Source organism: Mustelus asterias, chromosome 2 (assembly GCF_964213995.1).
Source record: "Mustelus asterias chromosome 2, sMusAst1.hap1.1, whole genome shotgun sequence".
NCBI classification, from domain to species: domain Eukaryota; kingdom Metazoa; phylum Chordata; class Chondrichthyes; order Carcharhiniformes; family Triakidae; genus Mustelus; species Mustelus asterias.
Genome location: NC_135802.1, coordinates 60,395,492 through 60,419,260, shown reverse-complemented (window position 1 = coordinate 60,419,260; position 23,769 = coordinate 60,395,492). Strand labels below are relative to the sequence as shown.

The 23,769-nt window shown below is 42.8% G+C and overlaps 1 protein-coding gene across 1 annotated transcript in view; it reads right to left on the bottom strand.

Annotated features, from left to right (window-relative positions):
- Positions 1 to 861: 861 nt before the first annotated feature.
- Positions 862 to 23,769, bottom strand: part of LOC144508210 (raftlin-like) — a 122,122-nt gene continuing 99,214 nt past the window's right edge. Inside the window, exons 8-10 of the mRNA XM_078236029.1 lie at positions 8,816 to 8,919; positions 4,554 to 4,635; positions 862 to 1,836 (exon numbers count right to left, since the gene is read on the bottom strand). Coding sequence (XP_078092155.1) covers positions 1,207 to 1,836; positions 4,554 to 4,635; positions 8,816 to 8,919 — 816 coding nt within the window. The 3' untranslated portion in view covers positions 862 to 1,206. The remainder of the gene's footprint in view (positions 1,837 to 4,553; positions 4,636 to 8,815; positions 8,920 to 23,769) is intronic.

The window sequence follows — 23,769 nt, the reverse complement described above, 5'->3', positions numbered from 1 at the left end:
ATCTAAATTCCACAGCAATTTAGCCTCTGGGCTGCGAATATGTTCCCAGGAATAAAATACCTTTTGAAAAGAAACTGAGAATTGTTCATGAAAGTGCTGCATGTCACTGTATTCAGGGATTTTGACAATAATTACCAGTCACACAAAAGGATCAATAATTGACAGCTTATTTAGAAATAATGATTGAGAAATTAACAAGATATTCTACATCCACTCCTTTGATATTTTGAAATAGTAAGATACTTGAAAAGAGATCAGCGTAATAGCTGAGTGGACATTAATAAATCTTCCTTACTGGCATTTAGGAAACATTTTGAGATAATCAATGAACTGATTGGAAAGATTAGAAACAAGTTGATTGAGTCAAAGTTATGAAAACTATAAAAACTCTGATGTGCCTACATCGTTTTGCTCTTTGAACTATAGCAGCTCTCCTATATCCCGGTGAAGATGGTGGCTTTTTTAAAAATGGCATAACATTCCACAAGCAACAGTACTTCAGCAGTACTTCACCCTGGTGACTGATTTCATAGCTAGAATAAGCAGTGAGAGTGGCAAGGTTATTCCATAATAGAGTATTATAGCTGACCACAATACCCACATGTGACTGCTAGCCAGGGCCATGGATAGCAATTCAGCCCAGTGTTCTGAAGTTTTGTAACATTATCTCTAAGTTTCAGGTCAATTAACTCAGCACAGAGACTGAATCTCAGACCTTCCGAGCATTAGAGCTTAACACCATAAAAATATCCAAATACGAAGCTTGAAATGCAAACATAGAAATTACTTTCCCAGCTGGGAGAATCATTTCTTCACTGGTTGGAGAACAAGATTAAATGATGGCAGAACACACACTATCTTGTAAAATAAAAGGGAATAAAGAGAAGACATTTATTTTTGTATAAAAATGTTGTATTTCATGTTACATTAATTCAAAGAAGGTTACCATCTCACCCGAAACACAAGAAGTATTTTATCACCAGCACATTTCTACATATTAGTATTTTTTTACTGTCAGCAAGTCATACCATCAGCTGTAGTATCACAATTTTTTTTAAAAATGCCAGCGTACTTTGGTTCTATTGCACAGAAAGCAAAGGTTGTAATTGTGAGTTCATGCACTATGCGTGGCACAATATTGACATTAAAAAGTATATTAAAACCTGGCCAGCAAGAGTACTCCACAGGACAAAACACGTAATCATTTCAAACTGGAATTTTGCTTTCTTCAAGCACTGCGCCATCACTATCCTGTCCAGCGATGACACCTTCCCTTTCCTCAGGTACAATATTGGTTATTTCTGGGATGGGCCCACCTGTCTCCTTCGCAGCCTCGGCTACAGGCATGCTGCCAAGCTGCTGACTGGTAACAACACGCTCACCATTTGCTGGAGCGACTCTTTCTGTTTGGCTGGCCTCTTCCTCTTTTTTACTAATTGTGCCATTTTGACATTTATCGTCATGCTCGACCCGTTCATCTTCCTTATCCTCTTTTTCACAAATATCATTGTTGCCACCGGCCTCACTGGTGATACTTTCTGAAGCAACACTCCCGCCCACTTCTGCACATTTCCTGAATTCAGCATTTGTCACACAAACGTAGTCTTGTACTGATTCAGCTGCAGGGACACTTTCCTTTTCGCTTCCTTCCTTTTTCGAGGAAATTCCATTTTCAGCATTTTCTTTGTCGCCATTCTTTGCAACAGTTTGTTCCTGTTTTGCTTTTCCATCGGAATCTCCCGTAGAGTTCTTCACTTGAACAGCCCCTTTGCCATTTTTATCTTTTAGGCAAATTTTGTCTTGCTTGCTTGGTTTGTCATCTTTTGTTGATCTTTTCTGGAGGCAAGGGAGAAAAAGCATTCAATTAATGCCAGCATTGTCCGCAGTTTTAATTCCAAGCAACATTTATGATCTTTGCTTTTCAAAGTGCAAAGGTAGCATTCCTTTCAAATGGCCATTTTTAAGGACAGTTTAACTGCCTAAAGTTAGCGAACCCAAGCAATTCAAACATAACCCCTTTCAACGTTTTTGAACAGTACACAGCATCGCATGCTCAATTTAGCTTTAATAATACTGCAACCCAGGCAGCTTGAGCAGAATAATCACAAAATGCTTTAGGAAACTACAGCATTTGCTCCAGTAAATAACCTAGTGCTTTGCATTTGACCTAATCAGTTTTCTCATCTCTTTTCACTGCAAGAGAGTTGATTAAAATGCTGTTTCCTTTAGTGTTCTACTGAGGGTTTGGTGAAATGTCCATGGACTGCTATGGTCCTATGAGTCTGAGCAGTAAAGCACTCGCCCTTGTGATAGGGGAGGAGGTTCAAATCTGTCACACATTGTGCCTCTTTTGAATAACGTTACCATAAAATTGATTCATATGTCAGAATTATTTGCCTAACCTCTCAAAAGTGGATCAAAGATATATTTAGAAGTTCCAGAGAGAGATTTAAATTTTTCAGAAGGATCTCCACTGCGCATTAGTAATAGCACAATCAGAAATATTAATAGCATAATTGAGCGGCACGGTAGCACAGTGGTTAGCACTGCTGCCTCACAGCTCCAGGGAACCGAGTTCAATTCCCGGCTTAGGTCACTGTCTGTATGGAGTTTGCACGTTCTCCCTGTGCACGCCTGGGTTTTCTCTGGGTGCTCCATTTCCTCCCACAGTCCAAGATGTGTGGGTTAGGTGGATTGGCCATGCTAAATTGCCCCTCAGTGTCAGGGGGGCTAGCTAGGGTAAATGCATGGGGTTGTGGGCATAGGGTCTGAATGGGATTGTGGTCAGTACAGACTCGATGGGCTGAATGGCCTCCTTCTGTACAGTAGGATTCTATGATGTATGATCAATCACAAAGCGTGCACTTCGAAATGGCAACCTGGAGAACTCTTTCTTGCAAATGATCAAAATATGATAACGGTTAGCAAATTTCAAAAATCACAAACCCATTCTGCAAAAGTACCTGAGATTATTTTACTCCATGGAGCAAAATAAGTGAACTCGAATATAAAGTAGGGAACATTGCTCATTTTAATGAGAATGCTGTCGTGAGTGTGAATCGAATGGAGCTAAACATAACTTACAGTATCCTTTCTACTAAAGGTAACATTCTTTTCCTGCTTTAACTATTTCAGTTCATCCCAACCCCCCACTAGTCAATGCTAGCACCCAACTTTTACCCAGCTCCCTCAATGCTACCATTTTTCCTCTCCATTGTAGTCATGACTTCTGTTGACCCTCACTCTCTCCACACATTCTCTAGTTGATGGAAATGATTCAGATCCTGTTATTATGAGATTTCATGCCGACAGAATGAAATAATAAATTATAAAATTGTATGACTGGGGAAGGAGTTATAGTTGAATGTTGAAGTGAACAATCCATTCAGCTTCAGCTAATATAGTGCGAATGGTTGTGATGCCACCAGGAATGGATCTCTCAGGGCAGATATTTAATACGTTGGTGATGATCTGACTTGGAGTCATAGAGGTTTACAGCGTGGAAACAGGCCCTTCAGCCCAACTTATCCATGCCACCCAGTTTCTACCACTTAGCTAGTTCCAATTGCCCGCATTTGGCCCATATCCCTCTATACCCATCTTACCCATTGATGCGCATCAATTGGACACGAGGCTCGAAGCTTCAGTAAAAGAAGGCTTTTATTAACTAACAATGAAGCTATCAGAACTTTAACACACTATCCCAGACTGAAGGGGTCCCGTCCGAGCAGGGACTCTTATACCTCTCCCAGGAGGCGGAGCCCGACTGGGATGTGCCACAACAGTAACAAACACAGGTGTAACAATCCCACCCTAACCCAACAGCAACATTAGTACAATCCCACAGTAACCTATATACATTCCTGTAGTACTGGCCAGCCCTGGCTCAGTACTATCCAGTGGGAACCAACGATGGTTCACCACACCCATGTAACTAACTAAATGCTTTTTAAAATAATTTTTTTTGTCTGCAATTGTGGATGGCCACTATCACATTTTGAGCTGTTCCTCATGTTCCACTTACAAATGTCCACATCTCTCCTACCCCATCTTCAAGCAGTGGGTTGTCCAGATTTTCCATTTGGGTCAGTTGCTGGGTCAGTTCCCAGAATTCAATGACTTCCATTAACAACACTGCTCAGGCACAAGGCTCACCATCTTTATTGAAGGGGGTTTTGAAAAGGATTGAACAGTGCCAGAAGCTGGGAGCAGTGTCACTCAATTCAAGTAGATGTATGATGGCAGCACTTTCAGGAGAGGGTTAATGAAGAGATCACATTATTTTGCTGTGATGTCATCATGCTCCTGTAGCAGCTCCACTCCCTCCTGGTAATGGAGATGGTGACCCTTTAAATGTAACCCTTTTATGGACCCACTTCAACAATTCAATTAAGTGTTGAACTTGAATGGGTTAAGAAGAACCATGCTGGGCAAACAGGTTGAGATTGATCGTTTAACGTAGTCTAACACAGAATAATATAGCTTGTGCAAATCTTTTGTGAAGTTACACTTGTTGCCAAGAAAAACAAAGAGAGGAATGTAAAAGCATTTACCTTTGACTCTTTCTTCTTTTCTTTGTGGGTTAGTGAAGGTCTCTGGAGGAAGACAATCTGTTTAGTAGCAAGGTTCCCTTCACTAAAAAACACACCACACCAAGAAGATTAGATATGAGTCTTTCTTATTTCTTACCTTTTACAAATTCTAACCAAACCTAACAAAAGCAAATTAACTGCATTCAAAGGCCCTCTGTCATCAGTTTCAATACATGAAGCACATAAAATATTCTACACTCTACATATTGTTTGTAAATGCAAAGCTCAAATCGGTTGTGCAAATGCAGATAGAGCTCATCTCACATATAACATTTCCTCTCTACCTGCTCCCCTCACCTCTATTCCCAAAGTGACCTGGTAGAAGATAACATCAGATCCAGGGTAACAATAATAATGCCCCATAATAACTATGAAGGGAGAGGGCCTACCCATCCCAGTTTGGCTTTCACTCTATTATCTATTTAGGTCCACAGCGCTCCAGCTCTTGACATTGGCAGGGCTCTTCTGCTAACTTTAGCATTGATGCAACAGTGACTCCTTTGCAGAGTGACCTTTACTCATTGATATTGGCTGAGTCCAACTTAGCAGTGGAAATCCCACAATACGAGAGCAATGAATCCCAAAAGCAGTGATGTCAGAGGACCCAGTGCAATAGTCCCACCGTGCCTAAACACCACAGCTTACATATATATTATGCACGGGTTAAGAGCAAGAATGGACCACTCGGCTTCTCGAGCCTGCTCCACCATTCAATAAGATCATGGCGGATTTGATAATTACCTCAAATCCACATTCCTGCTTACCACCCCCACCACATTTCACCCCCTTGCTTATCAATAATCTACCTACAATAATCGGCCTTAAAAATATTCCAAGACTTTGCTTCCACTTCCTTTTGAGGAAGAGAGTTCCAAAGAGTCACGACCCTCTGAGAGAAAAAAAAAATTCCTCATCTCTGTCTTAAATGGATGACCCCTTATTTTTAAACAGTGACCCCTAGTTCTAGATTCTCCCACAAGAGGAAACAACCGCTCCACATCTACCCTGTCAAGGCTCTCAGGATCTTACATTCTATAGACGTTTGTTGTATTTCCTTCATTACGATACACTCCATTAAAAGTATTATAATTGTGTTCTATAATTTTCAGTGGAGGTAGATGAGAATGTGGCAACATAATCAAAAATAATTCTGGTAAAACATTATAGCACAAAATTCAACGAATAAAATAATATGATAAGATTTTCACTTTTAGTGAAGGCGTATATTGGCACCAGGCATACCGAAAAATGAGGTGCCACCCTGATGAAGCTACAACACAGGACTACTTGCGTGCCAAACAGTAGAAGCAACATGCAATAAGCAGAGCTAAGTGATCCCACAAAAAACAAATCAGATCAAAGTTCTCTAGACCCGCCACATCTAGTCATGAATGGTGGTGGATAATTAAACAACTAACCAGAGAAGGCAGCTCCCCAACTATCCACATCCTCAATGATGGGGGAGCCCAGCACAACAGTGCAAAAGGCATTTGCAACAATCTTCAGCCAGAAGTGCCGAGTGGATAATCCATCTCAACTCCCTTCAGAGTTTGCCAGCATCATAGATGCCAGTCTCCAGCCAATTTGATTCACTCCACATGATACCAAGAAATGGTTGAAAGTATTGGATATTGCAAAAGCTAAGGGCCCTGACAACACTTCAGCTGTGGCACTGAAGACATGTGCTCCAGAACTTGCCGTGCCCCTAGCCAAGCTGTTCCAGTGCAGCCACAACATCAGCATCTACCTATCAATGTGGAAAATTGACTGTGTATATCCTGTCCACAAAAAATGGGACAAATCCAACCTGGTCCTTTATCACCTCATCAGTCTACTCTCAATCATTGGCAAAATGATGGAAAGTGTTATTAACAATGCTATCAAACGGCACTTGAACTAACCAATGTCTGACTCACTAATGCTCAATTTGGTTACTGCCTAGACAATTCAGTTCCTGGCCTCATTGCAACCAAACATGAACAAAGCAACTGAACTCAAGAGGTGAGGCAACATTTGACCAAGTGTGCCATGATGCCATGATGTCTCAGGCTTTCACATTGATGTTTACATCCATCAAGAGATCGTCCACCTATATGGAGCATCAAATGCATTAGGGCGGCTGAGGGCACGCCTACCCTGACCAATGGTCTGCCCATCCTGACAATGGTCTGCAAACTCAGTCTCGCTCCCTGAAGCACGATTATTGAAAACCTCGCCTTGGCCAGTCTGAGCCTTACTAACATGAAGCAAAGTCCTCCCAGCTCTTGGCTAGCAAGGAAATCTGGGTGGGCCATGAGAGGGAAGATAGGGAAAGGGGCAGATGAAAGGCAACGACTCTTGCTCACTTGTGCTGTGTGGCTCACCATGTGCTAACCAACTACCTGTTTTGAGGATTCTACCGAGGTGTGTCTAACAGATCTGGTGGAGGGAGAACATGAGTCATGTGACAATGAATCCTCAGAGTGAGTGACATCCACTGAATAATCTTCATCCTCTTCCAGCACTGCCTCCTGAGGAACACTTGTAGGGCTCCAGACATCAAATCAACAAGGTGTTGTGCATCATGTTGTGTGACATCTAATTCTGCCACTATGGAGCTGGGAGATTTCAATCTCTCCATCATCATGTATGCCAAAATTTGGTTCATCTCAATTGCTTCCTCCTCCACTGCTGTGAAGTTGGCGATGGCTGATGGGTCAGCTTCACTTTTCTGTTTGTCCCCGCTGTTCTGTTCTCTCTTCTCCTCCAAGGAGAAATAAAAGAGAATCATGAGTGTGAACTTGTGGAATGTTTTGAGAGGATGGAAGGACAACACTTGTGAAGGTTCACAATGGATTGGTGATGGATTGGTATCATGTTGCAATATAAGAGTGAGTGGTAGCTGGTCAGATGGGGCTGCGAGGCAATGAGGAGAAGCCTCAAGAGAGACGCATGGGTGCACCTGCAAGCTGTGTTAGTCTGAGAAATGATGTACAGGAGAAGGCAGAGTGAAGGGATTTGCACTGGAATGTGGAAACTAGTTACCTTTTGCTGCCCTGATGCGGTCATTCAACCTCTTGCAGCACTGTATCCAGAAGCAAGGCACCACACTCCTGCTGCTGACTTCCTCTACCACTTCCAACATGATAGCTTGTTCACTGTGCCGCCCTTTTTCCACCAGTTCATAGGGAAAATAACCTTCCTGCTGGCCCTTACTGTAACCCAAGGCACTAGTGAGCAATGTGGTACAGCCCCTAGGTTCCTAACCAGTAGCTTATCTGTCCTATCAATTCCGTTAATATCTTCATAACTCTTAATCAAATCACCCTTAGCCTTCTAAATTGCAAGGGATATGATCCTTGTTTGTGGGTCCTCCTAATTTAACCCTTGGAGTCCAGGCATCATTCTGATAAATTACACTGCTCCCTCTCCAAGGCCAATATATGTTTCCTAAGGTTTGGTGCCCTAAAGTGCTCACCTTTCTCCAAGTTTGGACTAAGCAGGATTATATATAACCCTATCCAGGTGTGTTTTAACCAAGGTTTTGTACAGCTGTGGTTTGATACAACTATCTGCTGCAAATTGTTGTGGTGATTTGGAAGGAGTTAATACATAACGATTTATCATATTGTGACCTTGACTGCCTCTGACTGACAACCCATGGTGGGGACTGCCTGTGGGTGAGTTTGCAGCAAGGATAATCTGCCTCCTTAAACATCAACCTCTGGCAACAGTTCTCTTCAAGACAGTCTTAGGTAGGTACAGCTGGATCTGTAAAGCTATCTGGAAAATTAATGCAAGCTGATTAAATGGCACCTCCCTGGCTTTCCTTATTTCAGCTTCCTCTTACACACCCAGAAAAGCAAAAAGGAGGAGAAGTATGCACAAGCGTAATTTTATCTACTTTTGTTTTAGCAACCAATATTCCATCAGTTCCCTATTAGAAATCACTTCCTGGACAAAACCTGAACGTGACCATGACATCAACATTTCTGAAAGAAGTACACTCAATGATATTATGCTGCATAGGTGGGAATTGTGCTGGGTCTTTCCATCTGATGACCAATGAATTGAATAGTAAAATAGCACCCTGAAAAGCTTCACAGCAGAGCAAATAACACAAGCAAAAGTGCCAAATAGAATTTGTGAAGCAGTATAGCCAAACAAAACAGATTCTCACCCAATTCTGTGGCCCTTGCACACCTATTCAAGTTAAGGTTTCTGTTGACACAAGATGTCCTTACCTGTCTCTCTTTACAATCGGAGTAGGAAGCACACAGGTTAACTGCCAGCCATATGCAGCCAGAGAATTCAGCAAGGGAACATAATCAGTTTTCACCTCAACTCCCTAAAGTGAGAAATAAAAAGGAGGCTGTTAATGATAACCATCTTAACTTAGGTCATTGATGACAATCTTATTTCATATTAAAATGTTGTTTCAATTTCTGTTCCTTTCACTATTGTTAGCACTGGCTCCTTGTTGTCAAGTTCTTTTTTTGCTTCCAGCAAGTGGTGGGATACAAGTTCAACCTCCCACTCTGCTGAACTGTCATTCTGAATTACATTACTGTGAGGAACACAATGCTGGAGCAAAGTCACTGCCCCAGCGTTGGAGGGAAAATTAGACTGTGTGTAATTGCTGGGGCTGGTTTGGTTCAGCTCCTAGTGGTTCACTCAAGGTGAAATAGGCTGAGGTCTCGGGGCAGGGGGGTGGATAGCTTCTGTCTCTGTCACATTTAGCTGCAGACTAATTACGCTCAGGGACATGGAGTCCTCAAAACTATGGATGTAAGATTCTTCTTGTTGAATAACCTTAAAGAAAGGTCAACATGAGTACTAAATAGAATGGGTGGAATTTTCTGGCTATTCCCTTCAGTGGGATCCTCTGGTCCCACTCACGTCCCCACCCCTCACCCACACCCCCATCATTGGTTCCCTAGTAGTGGAGATGGCAGGACTGGAAAATCCTGCCACCGGCCAATGGTGTGCCACCTCTGCCGCTGCCACCTGGAGTAAATCCCGCAGGTTTCTTCGGTGAGAGTTTCAAAATGAATCTCCCACACTCTGTGCACTGCAGAGTACGCTCAGCGTGAATCACGCTGAAATTCCATGGGCAATTCTGTCCCTCTGACTCCTCCATGGCCCGATCGCTGGCCAGCTCGGCATCCCCTGCATTGCTGGCCCTCCAACCCCCCCACAGCCCGTTCACTGACCCCCTGGATGTGCCCCGGCCAGCCTCGCCCAACGCCCCGCCATAGAATCATAGAAAGAATCATAGAAACCCTACAGTGCAGAAGGAGGCCATTTGGCCCATCGAGTCTGCACCGACCACAATCCCACCCAGGCCCTACCCCCACATATTTACCCGCTAATCCCTCTAACCTACGCATCTCAGGACTCTAAGGGGCAATTTTTAACCTGGCCAATCAACCTAACCCGCACATCTTTGGACATTATTGGACAGCAAGAGGTTGACATCCATGGCCCGACTCAATCTCACTCCCGACCCTCCGCAGCCCCGATCTCCCAATATGCCCCCCCACTGGCAGGCCCAACCCCACAGTCCCAACCCCACAGTCCCGAACCCCCCCCTATAGCCCTGACCCCTCCCAACAGGCTGAGCCCCCCACCCCCCTCCGACCTGATGCCCAGTCCTGATAGCTGGCCACCCTCTCTCTGTCACTCAGCTCGAATGCAGAGTGGCAGCGGGACCCCGCCCCCCCCATCACCTCCCAGTGACCCTGCCCCATTAGGCTCTACCCCCACTAGGCCCCACCCCTTGCCCAGCGCCCATTGGACAGTGCCAAGGTGCCCCCGGACATTGGCACTTTGCCCTTTGGACAGTGTCAGGGGGCCCAGGCTGGCACTGCTAGATTGGCAATGTCCAGGGGACACCCCACCGGCACCCAACTTTCTTGGGGGCCTTGATACCCTTCCCTTCACTCCAGCAGGGTTGGACCACCAGCTCCCGCAAGTGGGCACCTATAGTAAACCCTGCTGGAGTGAACCAGTCTTGGTGGAGGGGGGAGAGGCGCTAGCGGGCCTGGAGATTTCAGTCCTGTCCAGGTCCACTAATGCTATTTAAATTAGATTGAAATGTCAATTAGCATAAATTATGCAGCTCCAGGCCGATTTCTGGAGCAGAACTGATGGTGCCGGAAATCCGGCTGCCAGAGACATGCGGAGGCCGTGGCGGGAGGCCGCAAAACGCCTCCGCTTGAGTCTCCCGGCCTGCTGCGCTACAAAAGCAGCGCAGTGGGATAGGAGAATTGCCCCATTGTGGTGTTATTTCTACACATATTAATTCCTATTTCCAATGCAGGGAGCAAGAATAGGTCATTTCGTTGCTTCAAATAATAGGTTATGATGGCACTTTAAGAATCAGACTCTTGGCATCGTATTTTCTAAATATTTTATTTCAATCTCGATGGGGAAGAGCTGAAGCTTTACACGTCAGATCACATACGAGCCCGATCCTAATGTCGACAGCTCAGATCAAATTCATGGAATAGTGGATCCTGCAAAAATTCAGTTTGAATCTTTTTTTCAACGACATTTATGAAAGATATTGACCAAATCTTCCATCCTCATTATTGGCTGGGATTTTCCAGCCAATAGTGAAAGTGAAGAGAGTTTTGGCTGGAATGCCAAATTTTCCATACTCATTCGCCAAAAAGAACAAGGAGAACAAAGAACAAAGAAAAGTACAGCACAGGGACAGGCCCTTCGGCCCTCCAAGCCTGTGCCGATCATGATGCCTGCCTAAACTAAAATCGTATGCACTGACGGAGTCTGTATCCTTCCATTCCCATCCTATTCATGTATTTGTCTACATGCCCCTTAAATGCTGCTATCGTATCTGCTCCCACCACCTCCCCAGGCAGCGCGTTCCAGACATTCACCACCCTCTGTAAAAGACTTGCCTCTCACATCTCCTCTAAACTTTTCCCCATGCATCTAAAGCCCATGTCCCCTAGTACCTGACTTTTCTACCCTAGGAAAGAACATCTGACTATCCACTCTGTCCATGCCACTCACAATCTTGTAAACCTCTATCAGGTCACCCCTCAACCTCTGTTGTTCCAGTGAGAGCAAACCACGTTTATCCAACCTCTCCTCATAGCTAATACCCTCCAGACCAGGCAACGTCCTGGTAAACCTCTTCTGTACTCTCTTCAAAGCATCCATATCCTTCTGATAGTGGATGCTTTGGAGAGGGTACAGGTGAGACCTGTGACGATGCTGTGCCTTTAAGAAATGCATTTTACTCATGTTTCTGTTTTAACAGTCTGTTCTAACTGGTGCTGCTGGGTCTACATTCAGCACACTCTATCATTACTGCAGCAGCATAATTGCTCCTTATTGCTAGAATGTTTGTTTTAATCTGAACTAATGCTGTTCTGTTGATTTTAGCGATTTTTCCTGGGTTGATTGACAGTAATATCAGGTGACTCAGTAGAACTAGGCTTACATAGAGAACTCAAGCTTAGATGCCTCTTGGAAGCTAGAGAGAGCGGTAGCCCTTTCTCACTCTGAAGTCTAGAGACTGGGATCAGCCAGAGGCAAGGTTTATTTCTCTAAAGAACAAAGAACAAAGAACAGTACAGCACAGGAAACAGGCCCTTCGGCCCTCCAAGCCTGTGCCGCTCCTTGGTCCAACTAGACCAATCGTTTGTATCCCTCCATTCCCAGGCTGCTCATGTGACTATCCAGGTAAGTCTTAAACGATTTCAGCGTGCCTGCCTCCACCACCCTACTTGGCAGCGCATTCCAGGCCCCCACCACCCTCTGTGTAAAAAACGTCCCTCTGATGTCTGAGTTATACTTCGCCCCTCTCAGCTTGAGCCCGTGACCCCTCGTGATCGTCACCTCCGACCTGGGAAAAAGCTTCCCACTGTTCACCCTATCTATACCCTTCATAATCTTGTATACCTCTATTAGATCTCCCCTCATTCTCCGTCTTTCCAAGGAGAACAACCCCAGTCTACCCAATCTCTCCTCATAGCTAAGACCCTCCATACCAGGCAACATCCTGGTAAACCTTCTCTGCACTCTCTCCAATGCCTCCACGTCCTTCTGGTAGTGCGGCGACCAGAACTGGACGCAGTACTCCAAATGTGGCCTAACCAGCGTTCTATACAGCTGCATCATCAGACTCCAGCTTTTATACTCTATACCCCGTCCTATAAAGGCAAGCATACCATATGCCTTCTTCACCACCTTCTCCACCTGTGTTGCCACCTTCAAGGATTTGTGGACTTGCACACCTAGGTCCCTCTGTGTTTCTATACTCCTGATGACTCTGCCATTTATTGTATAACTCCTCCCTACATTATTTCTTCCAAAATGCATCACTTCGCATTTATCCGGATTAAATTCCATCTGCCACCTCTCCGCCCAATTTTCCAGCCTATCTATATCCTGCTGTATTGCCCGACAATGCTCTTCGCTATCCGCAATTCCACTGCTTGAGAATCTGTCTGGATCTCTGTCCCGAGGTGTTAAAAGGCTGGAAATCTAACATCCACATAAGCATAGCTGCTTTTGGTACTAACTGGTTCTGAAGAAGGGATTTTTATCAGTGGGAATATTGCTAAATTGGAAAAATAGAGATGGATAGCTATTAAGAAACATAGAAAATAGAAACAAGAGTAGGCCATTCGACCCTTCGAGCCTGCTCCGCCATTCATTATGATCATGGCTGATCATCGAAGTCAATATCCTGATCTTCCCTTCCCCCACATATCCCTTGATCCCTTTAGCCCCAAGAGCTATATCTAATTTCTTCTTGAATTCAGACAACGTTTTGACCTCAACTACCTTCTGTGGTAGTGAATTCCACACATTCACTACTCTCTGGGTGAAGAAATTTCTCCTATACTTTGTCATGCTTAAGTATTTTAGTTGGTAAACGTTATGCTACATTATATTTGTTATATTCTAACTGTGTCCTCAAATGAAGTTTGTTTTGGTAAAAGCTTCCTCGTGGGTCAATTGAATCATACCTGGAGCTCATCCTAATGTCAAAATCAAAAGAAAAAGTTAGGGTCTAGCTGATTTCATAATACACCTTGGAGTTTCTGATCTGGTCTCTAACAGGCCAAAGAATCTCACCCATTTGGTTAACTACAATCTCATAAACAAACAGCTAGAAATATAACAACATAAAATTTATAATTAAATCCTGCATACTAATCAGAAAGTTTACAGTGCAGGAAGGGTTGAACTACTGTTCCTGAAACTGCAATGTGGAATTGGGTGCAAGAAGCAATTTCTGAAATATTGAATCAGTGTTTCGAGCTTCCACACACAAATAACAAAGTAAAAACTTCAACTATCCACTCACCATACAAACTGACCCAGTTCATGTCCTTTACATGACTCATTGCCTGAAGCTCTAAGGTAATATTATGTCTCGGCTTGCAGCAACTTCGGTCAAGACTCACTAAAAATGTTGTGTTTTCGTAAATGCATCATTTAAAAATGCACCTTGGGGATTTGCACAGATGTGATTTAAAGCACTGGAATATAATGTGCAATTTTAATGTGTTATTTTAATGATTCATACAAACCTGTTCAAAAATTCACCATGTTTTTGGTTCACTGTGGATTTTGATAAATTTTAGCACAATGGGGGAGCAATAAAGTACCAGAACTACAAACCTTACACTAGGTACCTGCCAATATAATTAACCCCAGTCACGGAAAGCAGTTGAGAATGACTCGAAAAGAACATCTGGGAGGCAGAATGTATTCTCCTAACTTGATGTATTACTTTCCTTTGATAACTATTGTGTTAGTCCTGTTAAGTTGACTGAAATTGTTCACAGACTCAACTAATCAGGCTTGAATTTTGTGCTGCTGATCAGCTAAACATGTCCCAGTGGCAATGAGGCCCCATTACTCTGTGGCTTAGGCCTCATTTGACTCTGGCTGGCAAATGTTTCTGAGCAACAGCAATGTTAGCCAGCTAGGGTACTGGTTAAAACTGCATTTACATCCAGGATAAGGAAGGGTAAGGTGAGGCTGAGGGGGTTAAGCCTGGCCTGATAGTGGCCCACTGGGTGGTATGGTGGCACAGTGGTTAGCACTGCTGCCTCACAGTGCCAGGGACCCGAGTTTGATTCCCGACTTTGGTTACTGTCCGTGCAGAGTCTGCACATTCTCCCCTTGTCTGCGTGGGTTTCCTCCAGGTGCTCTGGTTTCCTCCCACAGTCCGAAAGACGTTTTGGTTAGGTGCGTTGGCCATGCTAAAATTCTCCCCCAGTGTATCCGAACAGGCGCTAAAGTGTGACGACTAGGGGATTTTCACAGTAACTTCATTGCAGTGTTAATGTAAGCCTACTTGGAATACTAATAAATAAACTTTAAAATATATTTTGGTGGAGGCTTGTGGAGAAGCACCTTTGCTCTTCTCTGTCCCACAAATAATGTGTGAACCTTTCCTTATCTAGGATTCTTTAGCTTTAATGCGGGGAAAAGAGGTTGGAGGGTGCACAGCCCAGTTCCCTCCATAAATCGAACTTGAGGTTCCATGTGCACCAATTATCATTTTAAATGGATCTACTGCCTAACTGGGGGTGGGGAGGTGCCCATTGTTGCTGTCGCAGTGACCATAGTCATGAGGTAGAAAGGTTATGTTTCCACATCACAAATTAGCCCAGAATTCATTGTGAGTCATAAATGACCTAAAAAAGAGGCTTTAGAAAAAGGCAGGTGAAGATTAAGTTGGAGATGGAAAATTTCTCTCATGCTGCATATCATAATATCACACCAAATGTGAATAACTGAAGTTATATGTACATCTCAAAACACATCAGTCTGGAGTTTTCTTTGGGATATGCAGCTAATTCCAGTGCACTTCATGCAAAGTCATCACAAAAGGTCGAGGAATTTCAAACGCAAATTACATCCATTGCAAATCAAGATATTTGTGCAGCAATTTAAACCCATCACACTGGAGGATCACCACACCCACAAAATTGACACACTCACAGCCCCGAATAATTACCATGCTGAGTTTCTGCACATTGTGCTCATTTTTTGAATGTATAAGGACACTAATAAGCACCTTTTAAAAGCTTTTTTAAAAACTACTACTGCTTGCTGTACATCAATGAAACTAGTAAATGGTTCCATATAATTCTTAAAGCAATTTTCCAGTCATTTAAAGCCATGTTACTCACAGTTGATGAATTAGAAATTTGTTTAAAAATGCTTATTTTATGTAATAAACCCATTTTCAGCTGTATTAATAAAACGGCACCAGGTATATGTATCTCTTACAAGCAGGAGAGAGATGGTCCACTTCTTGACTGACCAGACAGATGTGTTTTTAAAAGGAAAACATGTGTTGAGTGCTGCAACTGTTTAGAACAGGCAAAGAATAGCTTTTCTCATAAGTTTAAAAAAAAGGATAAATGTACTTGCAACCACACACACTCATACAATCACACACACATATACTCTCAAGAAAAGATGATGCACTGAGGTCTTAAAAGTCCAATACTTTTCTGTCAGACTTGCTTCTCCCAACTTGAAGCCTTGAAGCAGACCTGTGACTCCTTCTTGGTCCACTGAAGAAATAGACTTTGGAGGTTGCTGAAGACAGATTCGTACTGCTTGCAGCAGCAGGTTTCTCTTGCTTCACTCCAGTCAAGCTACAGATGGACCTCTGTAGTGAAAACCTGGTTCTTCAATTAGACAGGTAAAGGCCAGCCTGATTTTTTTGCCTTCTGGTGATGCTGGTCAGGATCTTTCTCTCCATTTCTGCTCCAAAAATGTGCGTTATTGAATGTCCCTTATCAGAAACCTAGTTTGTGGCATGTGACCACAGTATCTGTTTTTCATTGTCCTTTGAAAACTTGGCCATTGTCAAACAATGGGGTCCAGGTTTGACCCTTTGACATAACAATGTGATAGAATAGAGTATTTTCACCCCCATTCTTTGTAATTCATTTCAAATTTATACTCCAAAACTCCATGAGTCCATATTGCGTGAGCGTGATAATATCAAGGAATATTTTGTCACTTTTTGAAAGGTTGCATTCAAAAATGCTGCACGATTGCACTGAATCATGGAGGATATTGTAGGCATAATATTGTTAAAACTGGTCGCTAGACAGGGTTTCCTAACTTGTTAACTTTCTGAATGAGACACCAATTTTGTCAAACCCCCAGGTGAGGAGGAATTTGCTGGTTCCTCTTTTTATTCAACACAACTCCCCACCTCTGGTTCATCACAACAAGGTTAATTTTAAAGAAAACCCTTCCCCTGTGGATATCTTTACCCAGTCCAAATGTATTAACGTATTTAAAGGAGCCAATTTAACCAGCCTTTCTTGAATCAAAGAAAGAGTAAGTCTAACAGAACTTGAGAAAATAATGAAGAACACAATACACACATTCACACACTGTTTGGAAATGGGGAGCTAAAAGTAAGAAAAATATACCAATTGGTGTTTGGCTTGTCTGTGAGGGCACATGGTGGTATGGTGCGGCCGTTAAGTTGGGTATTTCCAGCAGAGCTGACTTTGGCAGATGAGTAGTTGGTTTGAAGGCACTGAATTCTACAGGGTGGCTGAAAAGCTATTCAGTTTCCTTTAGCTGGGGCTTTTGCTAAGTTTTCTCCAGCAGTAGAGCGAGAGAGAGATCATTTCCTGTCTGCTTGTCATTTTTTCAGTGGTGACTAGCTATGGTTCCTTCTTTTTTCTGAAGTCATACACACACTCTGACACATCAGCACACAGTACACCCAGAATATATCTGAGTTTCTTTCTTTCACCCACGGTTTCCCGTGTATTCTGAAAGGGAACAAACAACATGTCTCTCAGCCCAGAGTCAGATTCCTTTGAATCATTTCCACATTCAGATCATTTCCATATTCTGAGATATCTGAGATGGGTTTTGGATGTCTGCTGAGATGCAAAATGTCCCTCTTTAGCGTCAAAGAGTTATAGAGGTTTACAGCAAGGAAGCAGCCCTTCGGCCCAACTTGTCCATGCCGCTTTTTTTTTAAACGACTAAGCTGGTCCCAATTGCCCGCGCTTGGCCCATATCCCTCGATAGCCATCTTACTCATGTGACTGCCTAAACGCTTTTTAAAAGACAAAATTATACCTGCCTCTAATACTACTACCTCTGGCAGCTTGTTCCAGACACTAACCACCCTCTGTTGAAAAAATTGCCCCCTGGGCCCTTTTGTATCTCTCCCCTCTCACCTTAAACCTATGCCCTCTAGTTTTAGACTCCCATACCTTTAGGAAAAGATATTGACTATCTAGCTGATCTATGCCCCTCACTATTTTATAGACCTCTTTAAGATCACCCCTAAGCCTTCTACCTCCAGAGAAAAAAGTCCCATTCTATCCAATCTCTCCTTAAAACTCAAACCATCAAGTCCCGGTAGCATCCTAGTAAATCTTTTCTGCATTCTTTCTAGTTTAATAATATCCTTTCTATAATAGGCTGACCAGAGCTGTATACAGTATTCCAAGTGTGGCCTTACCAATGTCTTGTACAACTTTAACAAGACATCCCAACTCTTGTATTCAATGTTCTGACCATTGCCTCCCCTTTTGGGCAGTTCTTGTTGGCCTTTCATACCTTCACCTTTGAAGGTGGCCTTGCATTTTAAAGCAGTTTCTTCTGTCTCATTCCAAATTCCAGATTTTCAGTTAGAGATTTTGAAAAATCCATTTTCAAAGAAAATAAAGAGCTGGAACTTCATGAAATATGCAAATAGATTCAAAAATGAAGCTGAACAAATTAAATCACCACGAAAAGCTAGCACAAATTTACATCTAGATGTCTGATTGCATCCAACGCAGAAGCACTTGGCCTTCATATCAGCAGTATAACCAGACAGCACCTGATGTAAAGTCCAGCACAGTAATAAACCCCTCACTGTCTGCAGTGAAAACTTTCCATGTGTAAGCAGCCGATATCAAGCCAGAACAATTACACAAAAAAGATCAGAATTACAGCATTTCTTTCACATACAAATTCTGAGGGCTTGAATTTTGTTTTACTGATGAAGATCCAGTATCAGAGAAAGATTCTCATCCCTGTTCTTAAAAAGTAAAATTTACCCAATTTCCCCCATGTTTGCATCTAGGCTGTGTGTCGCTCGCGATGGGGATCAGTACAGTTTCATCTAATATTAATGTTTGGACTTGTGCCAGAGTTCGGGGAATTCATGAAGCTGTGTGTCTTGCCTAACGTCTGACAGACTGATGTCCCGAGAACTTGCTATCAAAAGGAAATGAGGCAAATATACAAGTCTTTCAATGAACATTTGGTCATTGACTCAGATATTTCTGAGAATAGAGGCAAAAATGACAAGGAATTCAACAGAATAACTGTACTAATGAGTGTGGATTAGAGAGTTCAAGAGACAATAGTGAATGCTGCACTGATAAAGTCTTGATAGTTCAGTGTTGCGAACTGGGGGACCTTTGACACTCAATTTGGATTCCACCAGGGTCACTTTATTATAGCCTTGGTTAAAACATGGGCTAAAGAGCTGAACTTCAGAGGTGAAACATGGATAACTATCCTTGAGATGAAGTCAGTGGTTAACAGAATGTGGCATCAAGGAGCCCAAACAAAATTGAAGTCAATGGGAATCAGAAGAGCTCCCGACTGATTGGAGTCATAACGAGCACAATGGAAGATGATTGTGTTTTTTTTATTCATTCATGGGACATGGGCATCGCTGGTTGGCCAGCACTTATTGTTGACCGAGGGCAGTTGAGAGTCAACCACATTGCTCTGGAGTCACATGTAGGCTAGACCCGGTAAGGACGGCAGATTTCCTTCCCTAAAGGACATTAATGAACCAGATGGATTTTTCCGACAATCGACAATGATTTTATGGTCATCAATAAATTCTTAATTCCAGATATTTTTTATTGAATTCAAATTCCATCATCTGCCGTGGCAGGATTCGAACCCAGGTCCCCAGAACATTAGCTGAATTTCTGGATTAATAGTCTAGCGATGATACCACGAGACCATCACCTCCTCTATTTCTTCTGTTGGAGAAAAAAATCCCAATCCCAGACCTTCCTGCAGGGGTTCCTCAGGATAGTGTTTTAGACCCAGCTGCTTCATCAATGAACTTCCCTCCATTATGAGGTGAGAAGTGGGCATCTTCTATTATCTGCAGATTTGGAGATAATATATTTAGTTCCCTCTTCCAAATCTTTAATATAGAATGTGAACAGTTGGGGTCCTAGCACAGATCCCTGTGGAACTCCACTAGTCACTGCCTGCCAATCAGCAAAGGCCCCATTTATGCCAACTCTTTGCTTCCAATTTGCTAACCAGCTTTCTATCCATCTCAAGACATTGCCTGCAATCCCATGCACATAACATTCATTTGCTATACTTCACCCTCACAGACTTAGCACTGCTGTAAACCTCAAATTCACACCTCATGGCTTACACACACTGCTGCTAATTCAACTATGACAGCTGATTCACCAAAACTGACTGCAGCACACTGACTCATACACTTTGCTCTATCTTGCAGGATAAAATGGTGCACAGAGACCTCTGCAGCAACTTACTGGAGGGGAACTGGGGTGCCTGCATATCCTAACCCCCAGACAACAGGCAGCATTCGTCACTATTAAAATAACCATTGCTGGGATCATAGCCAGCATTGGGACTGAAAACATCAAAGGTGATGGTATGCTTTGATCTCTAATCCTCCTTCTTACACCTCACTTGCCTCTCAACCACAATCTCCTGAATTGAAAGAGGCAGATGATGTAAGCATACACCTTTTACTTTTGCATAAGAACATAGGAACTGGGATCAGGAGTAGGCCATCTGGCCCCTCAAACCTGCTCCACCATTCAATAAGGTCATGGCTGATCTTTTCATGGATTCAGTTCCACGTACCCACCTGCTCACCATAACCCTTAATTCCTTTATTGGTCAAAAACCTTTGCCTTAAAAACATTCAACGAGGTAACCTCAACTGCTTCACTGGGCAGGGAATTCCACAGATTCACAACCCTTTGGATGACGAAGTTCCTCCTCAACTCAGTCCTAAATCTGCTCCTCCTTATTTTGAGGCTAATTCTAGTTTCACCTGCCAATGGAAACAATCTCCCTGCTTCTATCTTATCTATTCCCTTCATAATTTTATATGTTTCTCTAAGATACCCCCTCATTCCAATGAGTATAGTCCCAGTCTACTCAGTCTCCTCTCATAAGCCAACCCTCTCAACTCTGGAATCAACCTAGTGAATCTCCTCCGCACCCCCTCTAGTGCCAGTACATCCTTTCTCAAGTAAGGAGACCAAAGCTGTACACAGTACTCCTGGTGTGGCCTCGCCAGCACTTTACACAGCTGCAACATAACCTCCCTGTTTTTAAACTCCATCCCTCCAGCAATGGCCCTGATAGAATGCATCCCAGGGTACTAAAAGAGATGGCGAAACATCTCCTTCTGGTGCCACATTAACTCTGCTCGCTCCTTCCGAAGTCCTCTCTCTCCTCAAGTCACAGGTACATGGGAGCCAATGACCTCGCCAGCTGGTCTCAACCTCTTAATAACCACCATACTGTTTTTTGGGACACACATGAAATGTTCAGCAGACTAGTCACATCCCAATGAAACAAGATGATCAATTGGGCGTGATCCCATTGATCACCTGTTTCTTCGTGAGGGTCCACACTTGATGCTGGGTGTGAACAAATCTCTCGAGATTTACTCTTCCAAAATAAAACTTGCCATCCTTTTTCTGCCAATATTTTCCTTTTTTGGGCTCAGCTCCAAAATTGCCAATCGCCCTTGGATATATTGTAAGACTGCAAAGGGAATCACAGTGGAAGCAAATAGTGTTCTCGCTCAATTCCTCCGGACTACCGGCAAAGGTTGATGTGACAGTGATCAGGAGTCACAATCATGTCTGTTTTCTCCTTCTGAAACTCAGGGTTGCTGAAATCAATTGTATGCCTGTAACTAACTACCATATAACTCAGCACAGATCAGAAAGCAAACTTGGAATTTTCCCTCTTCCAAAATGATTGCTTTAAGAATTGCTCTTCTAGTTACTCCAAAGAAGTTGAACTTGAACTCCGAGAAGTTTTATATATATGTAAATACATAGTAATTAGTACATAGTAATTTGTGTATGTGTGTGTGTATATTTGCATGAATGTGTGCTTAGGTATGTGGATATGTACATGTGTGAAAAGTGAATGTAACATCCATGTTCCTATTCAGTTTTACTTTCAGGCGTGATATAATTCAATGCACAGTCTGATGGTGAGAGGAGAAATAGACTGAAGAGTACAGACGAGGGAGAAAAGATTCATATTCAATTCCTGGAGCAGAGGCCATGTGACATGATATTATCACGTATTCCTGATCCTTCATTTGCTGACTGAGTTGGTCCTATTTCATGTGGACAATAATGGATGAATGCTTGCTCTGCAGACCTTAATCCTTTAACAATTTGTGCTGCATAAGTTCCAGTTCTTAGCACCATTTGTTTCCAGCAAGTTCAGTTTTTAACAGAAAGAATATGATTAGCAAGTAACCCTGGTTCCATTGTATTTACTGCAGGTACACGTGCAGAACGTTTGTGTCAAAACAGGAAGCTCATTGTGGTTTGCAAAATAGCCACTTTACATCGCTGAACCAATGCCTAACTTTCTGAATACTGCACTCACACAGAACAAGTTATTAATTATTCACATTGTCTGAAAGCGTGCAGCTTTTACCTTCACATGACCTACATAAAATAACCACAGTTAGCAATTTTAAACATCACATGCGACAGATCTAACCACCCCCCGCCAGTCAACCCCATTAGACTGAAATTATTCCTCAAGGTAACCCATTTAACTACTGTGAAGTGATTCAGATCACAAGTGATGGATATTAACAATAGATGAAGGATTGACAATTGGAAAATTTGATATACAGCATGTATCCGACTTCACACGATGATGCCATCAAGGGTTGTCACATTGGACTATGAATTAAAACAATAGTTTGCGTTTTTAGACTGATGAAGTTTAATAATTGCTTGCATTGTTTTAATGTTGTATTCATACATATAAACAATGACTATAACTTCCACTCAGTGGTGTAAAGTGCTGCCCCGCTGCAATTACAAGAGTTTAAAGCGCACTTAACTGCTCTGGGAAACTTTGTTGAAACCTCCACTGGCTGGAGCTGATCGAACCATCCGAAGTTGGAGATTTAAATCACTTTGTTGCATAGTTCCCAGCCCAGCACAACTGTCCAGAGGAAGTTAGCACTTCTGGCCAATTGTCACATGAAGTCTTACCTGGAAACTTCCAATAGGGATTCCCCAGAGCATCTTTGGGAAACCCCTCAAATCCCAACACTGGGGAGCCAGGAAGTTACGGACCATTAATATTAATCTAAATAGATTTGCTTGTATACATGTTAATGTGTGAACACATTCCCTAGAATTTAAAATCTCCAACTGAACTCTACAAACAATAAAGGCATTTTCTAAACCAGATCTGCACCATACTAATGTTTTGAATAAGCACATTCACCCTGATAATATTTAATTCAGACCATGTCACTGCATCTCAATAAAAACTGAGTTATTTAAATATGGTAGCTGTAGGGTTAATGTCAGTTACATTTTCCATTCGATCACAATGAGTGGGTGAAAATCTAGCTCTGATATGTTATTTTAAGCCAGCCTGCTTCTTCTCAATTCAATGAAGACACCTAAGTACCAGAAAACTGACTAATCTGATGAGAGAAATATTACTCAGAAGAGATGAGTGATTTTGTCTCCAATACCATATACCGTGATTTTTCCATTTAAACTTCAGTTTTTTACATTACTTTACTGAAAACCATTAAACTGAAAAACTATAAACTGGAGAAAGTTTTATCTTTTGAAGTATCAAGTATCAAAGTATCAAGGGCCATATTTGTACCATTGGGGGAGGCATGGTGGCACAGTGGTTAGCACTGCTGCCTCACAGTGCCAGGGACCTGGGTTTGATTCCCAGCTTGGGTCACTGTCTGTGCAGAGTCTGCACGTTCTCCCTGTGTCTGTGTGGGTTTCCTCCGAGTGCTCCGGTTTCCTCCCACAGTCTGAAAGATGTGCTGGTTAGGTGGATTTGCCATGCTAAATTCTCCCTCATCGTACCTGAACAGGCGCCGGAGTGTGGCGACTCAGGGATC